The sequence below is a fragment of the Ruditapes philippinarum genome, unplaced genomic scaffold (assembly GCF_026571515.1).
Source record: "Ruditapes philippinarum isolate M1 unplaced genomic scaffold, ASM2657151v2 ctg18096_1_1_1_1, whole genome shotgun sequence".
NCBI lineage: Eukaryota > Metazoa > Mollusca > Bivalvia > Venerida > Veneridae > Ruditapes > Ruditapes philippinarum.
The window spans coordinates 24,912-34,117 of NW_026855742.1; the positions used below are offsets into that span (position 1 = coordinate 24,912).

At 29.2% G+C, this 9,206-nt stretch overlaps 1 protein-coding gene across 1 annotated transcript; it reads right to left on the reverse strand.

Moving 5' to 3' along the window:
• Positions 1-6,334: 6,334 nt before the first annotated feature.
• LOC132744270 (zinc finger protein 492-like) lies at positions 6,335-8,516 on the reverse strand (the record flags this gene model as incomplete). Its single annotated transcript, XM_060732928.1, has 2 exons — positions 6,335-7,807; positions 8,249-8,516. Coding segments are annotated over 2 exons (1,551 nt in total), but the record flags the coding sequence as incomplete, so codon positions are not given.
• Between the last annotated feature and the right edge of the window lie 690 nt (positions 8,517-9,206).

Below are 9,206 nucleotides of genomic sequence, written 5' to 3' on the forward strand. Positions count from 1 at the left end.
CTTATAGTAAGCTCAATGATTATTTACACAAGTGATAAACAACAGTTAGCGTAGTTACAAACCATAATTTAGAATAATATGGTTTTCTTCAGGCTGTTAACACATAAATTCACCGTGGCCCGAGGCTCTCGCTTAGGAAGCGAGAGGTCAGGAGTTCAAATCCCAGTTACGGCAACTCATTTTTTTTTCAAATTTCCATTGGACTGAATATCAGTGTTGCAATTAGTCTTTTAGCCAATTAACTACAATTAAAACGCTGGTTGGTTTTTAATCTCACAACCTTCACCTTTCTGAGATTCCGAGACCCAAACAAATTCAGCGCCTTCTGTGCTTTGATTTATTATGCTACCTCTACTACACAATACTGCACACTCAGCGCTAAATTTTTTCAGCTGTTAAACATCCAACATACTCTAAATCCATTCTTAAAACTTTATTAAACATATTTTTGACATTTCTAAAGAATTTAATGAATTTGGTTTTCTGAGACAAAATGTAACATTTTTCTTTGAAGGCAAGATAATAAAAATCAATCAATTTCTTTTTATTAAGAAATTACAAAGAATGATTGAATCAATGCAAAGAAAAACATTTTCACTGGAAAGGGAATTTTGTAGATCCAGGTCCTTTAAGACTGGCATCAACTAAATATATAACAACTTATAATGGAAATACACAGGTTCCTAAATTTCATTTGGAGAGAAAGAAACGAAAGAACAATCTGTTTCAACAAGAATGGTAACTTTATTCATGAACTAATAAACTATACAATTTTGATAACAATTTTACATAACAAATTTCTAATATAGTAACAGAAACACAGTGCAAAGACGAAAAGTTATAATATAAATGATAGTGGAGACAACTGAACTATTTTCATCATATGCAGATAATTAAGGGAACAAGATACTTCACCCCCTAGACATTTCACCCCTCAAATTTTGATGATACTTCACTGCTCAAGACACTTACATGTATCATTATGTACTTGTAACATAATAAGAGTGTAATACATTATATATGACATCACAAGGGCTGGAAAAATAAAAATTCCACTCCACTCATCATGGCAAGAATTCCCAGCTAAAGACTAAGTGAATCATTTTTCCCTATAGTCATCCTGCAGGACAAGTAACATTTTATGACTGCATTCAAATGCTTCCTTATCCTTGTTTAAATGTATTTCTAGATCTAACTGCTTTTATCCTGTTATAAAATTTATTTTATACGAATTACTACAGTTTTGCAATCAGATGTCAATATTATTTTTATAATAATCCAAAATTAATTAATCTTATTTCTGTTTTAATAAAAGGACAAGCAGAATGTCCTACAAGCTGAGTGACTATTTTGTAAATTGTCCAGCTCTGATAGACTGCGCGGATGCGCAGGCTGGTCTGGATCCATGCTGGTCACAAGCCAATTATGTTGGTTTTGTCATGACACGGCTCATTTATTGACTGAATTAAAAGCAAACATTGCAGATTACATGGGTAGAATCTGTTGATGCCAGTAGATAAAGGGTTCAATTAATAAACTGATTATAATGTGAATCTTCAGTTAAGAAAACTAAAACAAAAAACTTTAAAAACACCTACATGTGTTTTAAGATCTTAAAAAATCTGAAATTTCATTTTAAAAATTCTATTTTACTTTGCATGACTTATACAAATCATGAGCACACATAAAAGTGATAACTAATTGCAACAATGAGTGGCCAAAACTGGATGTTTATATCCACTCAAATTTCACCAGGTGTGCAGCAAATTGAGTATTAATACATTACCCTAGAAATGTACTTTTATGATCTTATTCATGGTTAAAATTATTTTATTACCAAAAGAAAAAGAGAACAGAATCGTATCTATAGCCATAAGTCAATATAGAACAGTTACATTTCTTTTTTCTTAGTTTGCATATATTGAACAGTTGAGTTTCTTTTCAGACATTCAATCAATCAAAACGCCAAATTTTGTCATTTTTCACAATCATTGTGATTTGTCAAACAGTTCTTGGCAAGCAGTTTCTTTTAAAACATGCTAAATTAATCATTTATGATAAAAAAGAAAGTAATTTTACTCTGACAACACAAGAAGAAAAAGACTAAAACAGATTTTTGTTAAGCAAATGTGAAAAGTGACATTTCATAGTTAACATGCAAGAATAACTTGGGCTAACAACAAGGGGCATTTGTTCCATTGAACGCTTGTGTCTGAGGGACAGGTTAAATCATTTAAAGATACAGAAATAATTTTTTTCATTTCTAGCTCTTTTAGAAAAGGCAAATCAAGTTTATCAAAAAATGTGAATGGTTTGGTCCGAATTGAAAGTTTAAGATATTTAGCATGGTTAGGCACTTGGGGTAACATAATAATACATCTTATCAATGTTTCAATATATAAAACAATAAGACAGAAAATAATTTGTAACAACCATTGTCAAAACACAATGTGCATTTCATAAAAAATTCAATAAAATAAATGTACATGTATATGTAAAATACTGACAACTATTATAGCTACATAATGCAGTCTTCGAAATTAACGCCAGTCCGAGGCCCGAGGCCACTAAATTTTGCATCGGTCCGGTGATTATTGCAAGGTTGGTGGTCCGACGGGCCAGTAGATTTTTGGCCATGAAAAAATATTATAAGAAAAATTCATCAAAATAATGAAGCAGGGTTCTCTAAAAGATTGATCTTTTTGCCTGTTTTGCAAATGAAACCCATCAAATTCTGTCCTAAATGTTCAAAATACAGCGAGAGATGTCTAAATTGTATTGAGTAATGAAGGCCGCCATTTTTTTTCTTGGATATTTTCCGTACCGCATCGTACAGTTACGGAAATTAAACCATTGTTTATTATGGTCATTATTTAGCTATGATTTTGTGATTATTGAGTTAAGTAAATATTTTGTGTGAAAGTGATTTGTTTGAAGCAAATTGCTTTGTTCATGTTCAATTCTAGTAAATTTTGCCTAAACATTTGGTCCTTATAAATTTTTCAAAGCTGTCAACATATGGCCCAAAATACAAGAAGTATTATGCTTCTTTCAAAATTATCAAAGGAAGCATGATAAAGTGTTTTCCTTTACCCATCAATTTATTACCTATCTATGTATTTGGTCCGGCTAAAAATCACCAGGTCCAGTAAGATTTGAAATTTTACTGGCCCGAATGTCCTTTGCTTTTTAAAGTTTTTCGTGAAGACTGATAATGTCATTTCACTCAATAATGACAATTATTATCATCTAAAACATGTATATACATTCATATTTCACAATTTCTCTTTTTGAAATGTACTAAATGCTGTACAGAAAATCAACCTCATAATTAAATAACATTTAGAATAGATGCACATATTGTTTGGTAATTTTAAGATAAAATTAGGAATACTCAACAAATTTGGCAATAAACAAGTCATGTGTTCAGATTCAATTTTGTGAGAACGTCAGAATTAAGAATATATGTGTGAATCCATTTATATACACAAATGTTTTAATATGACAATTTCTTAAGAAATCATGACTTCAGATTTATCATGTAATAAATGCTTAATTATAAGGAAAGAGAGTAAACAAAAACTTGAGCCAAATTTCTGAATATTAAGAGCTGCTGTTAGGTAAAATCTTTTATTTTATTCAAAATGAATCTAGATAAATCCCTTCATTCAAAATACAAATCTGTATCAGGTTACTGAGGTTAATAAGCTTTGTAAAGAGATATTGAAAAATAACACTGATTTACAAGTCATATGGTTGCACACCTGAGCACTATTAATGATACAGTGACTTTCTAGTGTTAATTTTGAAGGAAGACCTCGAGTGCCTTTCATGCATTATTTTTAGTCATGTGCAAAGCACCTGAGTAGGACCACCAACTGTCAGTAAATCTGATGTAGAACTTCACATGAGAGAATATCTAAAGTCTTTTTACAGACACAAACTGCAGGGAGGTCATTGGAAATTGGTTAAAAGTTGGCAAAGTTACTCTATTTGCCACTGAGATGAAGGCATAATTATTACACTGTCTGAACTGTCCTATACATATTATGCTAAAAAACATAATATTTTAACTGATAAACATTTTAATGAGTTCATTGATAATATCATATACATCTGCATATAAACATCATGTTGTACCAATTAATGTAATGTTAAAACTACTTTCAAGAAAAGACTATTGTATGGGGCATAGGATGAGGAGAAATTTATTGTTTTTAGTAAATATATCAAACATTAAAAAGAGATTTCAAGGAAATATCATTTGCTTTTAGTGTTCTAGAAAGTATTTTAAAAAACTATATGTAACTACCATTTAGTTACAGGTTTTTTTTTGGTTTGTTAAAATTATAGCCTATATTCAGTCATAATTTCCCAATTGTAAATAGTATATTCTTTTCCTGATCCGCAGGAAAAAGTTCCCAATTGAAAGTTACAGAATAAAAATAATAAATATTTAATAAAAAACTCTAAATCTTTGAAAATAAGGGCGTCTTCGCTATTACGGTGCTTACATATTTAAAGATACCATCCTAGACAGTGTTTGTTTGCATTCATTTTATCACTGCAAATTTTCAGTCATGCATTTTTCCCCACTTTTTAACAAAACATTGCTGAAAATCCAATTCCATGAATATGGGTCATGCTCCCAAAATCTTGGGGAAAAAAAACCAACCCCAAGTTAGATACATTGCATATAAAAAAAAACACTGTGTTTCATGAGAATTATATAAACAGATTACAGCTTTATAGTCTCCTTTTTTATGGGGACCTAATAAAAATGAATGTATAACTTAACAACTTCTTTCTTAAACTTTGACTCTCTGTTACTTTTAATTATTACAGACCATTTATTGGTTTTAACAAAAATATAGAAATATGTATTTTAGAAATATTTCAAGTTTCAACCCAAAAAATATTAAAGGAATTTCTACTTCTTTAATAATATTTGGAACTTTTAATAACTATAAATAATGCCAAAATTTATAGAAAAGATTAACATATTTCTTGTTTGTACATTAGGGTATAAAATATAATACCGGTATGTTAATTACATAACTTTTTTAGGTAGCATCTATGAATGTTATGATTTTCATATATATCGAGGGTGTCACATTTTTTCTGTTAACCGCATCTGGTTGGAATAAAATTTGCCAAAAATCAAAAACCAGTAAGTTTTAGAAAGGTTTAGATTGATTTTAAAATATTACCTATGTTTAACTTTGAAAAAATATGACATTTTGTTTCTAATGAAGTTGTACAGACTTTTATTTATTCCAATTGCAAGCCATCTTACATTTACTTGCATATCAAATTTTGTGATTTCATTAATTTTTAACCAACACCTTCAATATATGATCACCTGATGCCATTTTATCAATGAACCATGTTGAAATGATGTCTCTTTTTGACGCATTTTGGACATAGTAGGAAAATAATCACAAAGTATTTAAAAGATAAACACTATAATGCAAAAAAAAAAAAAAAATATCTATTTCCAATTGTTATATGATGATAAAGAATTTAAGATATGAGAGAAAATGGTAGAATAACTCAGGAATTTCCTTGACTCAAATATCTGAATTAAATATGTTTTGTAAACCAGATGAGTGCAACAAAATACTAACTTAATCCCAAATCTTAGCTTTCTTTTCCATCTTTTCCAACTTTATCAGACAGCAGAGGGAAAGAAAAAATGTAAAAAATGTAGAACTTTTTTCTTCTCTTGACCATATAGACTAATTTATTTAAATGCAGATGAAATTTATAGATAAACATTTTTCTTATCATTTTTGAGTCAAGACAATGAGTGTAAATTCAAATGTTTTATATTTTCTTTCTTCAATTTCATTAGAAAGCAAAAATAAAATTACAGCTCAGTGGAATTAACTTATTTCTGAGCAAAACAAATTTGAGGCAAAAAGTAGATTAATAATCACTTCAATGATAAATTTACAAAATGTTTTACTTTAAGTGCATTGTAACATTGATAAACGAAAAACAGTCTTAACTTTTTTATTTTTGGACAATATACACACTAAAATGTCTTGTTGGTACTCATTTTCTTAGTTAGAACATTTTCCATCTAACAGACATGGTTCCAAAATGAAATTTTGGAAAAAGTTTTTTTTTTTTTGAAGAAATCATTTTTCAAATTCACAAACTGAATAATAATGTATTAAAGTGCCATACAATGACTAAAGACAAATAGCTTTTAATTTTTTTATTTCTGGACAAAACACACCCTATTAGGTACTTATTTTCTTAGTTGGAACATATCCAATCTGATAGAAGTGGTTTGCTATCTGAAATCTGATTCTTTTTTTGAATTTAATTTTTCAAAGGCAAATGACTAAGTTAATGTGCAGCAGTGAAAGTTTAGACATATTCTTTGACACAAATTCATTCTAGATTCATTATTTTCATTAAATGTGTTCTAAAACATGAGGTAGACTACTTTTGGCACTTTTTGTGAACACACACCAAAAAACAACATCAAACATCATTAAAGTCAGATTCTAAACTTATTCTATTTTTTCTAAGAATTTCTCTGTATGTTTTTTCTTATGTGTCTTTAGAGCACCACTTTGATTACTTGCATAATCACAAACATCACATTTATAACATTTCTCTCCTGTATGTATTCTCTTATGTGTCTTTAGATAACCACTTTGATTACATGCATAATCACAAACATCACATTTATAACATTTCTCTCCTGTATGTATTCTCTTATGTGTCTTTAGAGCACAACTATGATTACTTGCATAATCACAAACATCACATTTATAACATTTCTCTCCTGTATGTATTCTCTTATGTGTCTTTAGATTACCACTTGAATTACATGCATAATCACAAACATCACATTTATAACATTTCTCTCCTGTATGTATTCTCTTATGTCTCTGTAAATTACCCCAATCATTACTTGCATAATCACAAACATCACATTTATAACATTTCTCTCCTGTATGTATTCTCTTATGTGTCTTTAGATTACTACTTGTATTAAATGCATAATCACAAACATCACATTTAAAACATTTCTCTCCTGTATGTATTCTCTTATGTTTCCTTAGAGCACAACTTTGATTACATGCATAATCACAAACATCACATTTATAACATTTCTCTCCTGTATGTATTCTCTTATGTCTCTTTAGAGTACCACTTTGATTACATGCATAATCACAAACATCACATTTAAAACATTTCTCTAATGTATGTATTCTCTTATGTTTCTGTAAATTACCCCAATCAATACTTGCATAATCACAAACATCACATTTATAACTTTTCTCTCCTGTATGTATTCTCTTATGTGTCTTTAGATTACTACTTGTATTAAATGCATAATCACATACATCACATTTAAAACATTTCTCTCCTGTATGTATTCTCTTATGTGTCTTAAGATAACCACTTGTATTACATGCATAATCACAAACATCACATTTATAACATTTCTCTCCCTCATGTTTACTTTTATATACTGCACTTTTACTATTTGTACAATAAAGATTATTTTCCTTCCACAATTTTTCTTCAGCATTTTGATGTGGACCTTCATACTGAAAATTTTTATTTGGTTTTGTAGGTTGTTCAGAGTGATTTTTTACACCAATATAACGTTTTTTCTGCCTTTCTTTAGAATATTCCTCTGCATCATTTTTTCGCAGCCATGCATCAAGCACTTGAATATCAGTTTGAGAGAGTTTGTTTCTACCATGCATGCGAAGGAGATGTCTAACATTATAAACTGCAGTGGTAAATGATGATTTACAATACACACAGGAAAAGCACTCTGAAAATAACAATATTTATTTTTTCACGATTTATTTTTCATTTGTTTCTTCTGACTTTTGTAGGTCTACTTTTTCTTATTAAATATTTTTTAATAAGTATTACAAATAGCAACAATTTTTTCCTAATGTTTAATAAGAGCAGACTATATTTTTAAATTTAGCATTGTAACAGGAAAAGAGAAATGGGAATAATTTGCACAAAACCTTTAAAAAAGTTCACTTTTCACTCAGTAGATATTAAAGATGCATCAATTCAACAGATCTGTGAATTTAGAAAAGGCCTACATTTGGCATATATTTTGGCAAAGAATTCAATGAATCAAAATCTAAAAAATAAATTATCTCTAGCAAGAACAAAAAGAAAACACCCTTATAATCTCTTTCATAAGTCACGTACAGTTATTTAACTATCGAGAAAAATGTAAACAAAATACATGTACCTTGTCCATTTACAAGTTTAGGTCTGATAAGTAGGTTTTTGTCACGCACAAGTCCGAGTTCCCTCCCATATTCATTGCCATACCAGCAAAGCAGTTCAGTTCCAGGGAATATTGTTTTGTATGACCGATAATAAATATTGCCCTTGAATTGAAATGCTACAAGATTTTGTTCAGATTCACTGGGTGCACAATTAACATATCTCATCCAGTTTGAAGTGACTTTATCTCTAGCATCCACAAAATGGCTCGGCTTGCCATTTGCATAAATCTACAACAACAAAAATAAGCGAAAATTCCAAAATTATATGTTGATGTGATTATGTAATAGGTTACAAGTTTTTGCTAAGATTAGACCTAATAAAAGTTTTAAACTCAACATTTGACTTGACAATTCATATATTTTGGTAATTATGTTTTCTTTCTTTGAAGTTAAGATTTCTTTTCTTTGAGGTTTAGATATTGTTATGTATGCAACATATTACATGTAAATAATTTATATCTGACCAGTTGGTATTTCCAATATTATCATTGTTCTATTTTTAGAACATTAACTACATGTATGTACTAGAACTTTCTTAACTGTTCCTTTAGAACATAATAGACCTTTCTGGACTTTTCTTAGTTAATATATATAAAGTGACATTTTTCATTACCTTTACCTTTTAAGTCATCAGTGATCTATTAAGTCATCAGTAACCTTTTCAGAAATCAATATATTTGGAGTATTATTCAACTTGGATATTACGTGATTTATTGGAGCTTGGATTATTTTAAAAAAGTTAAAATTATTCTTGTGGATTTTATTGTGGGAATTTATTCTAAAGTGTTCTTGGATTTAACTTGGATTTAACTGTGCTATTCAAAAAGGATCATTCCAGGATCAGATAAGACATTTTAATTTTACATTTTTATTTGGACTTCAGGTATTTGTACACATTATTTGTTATTTTGATTTTTC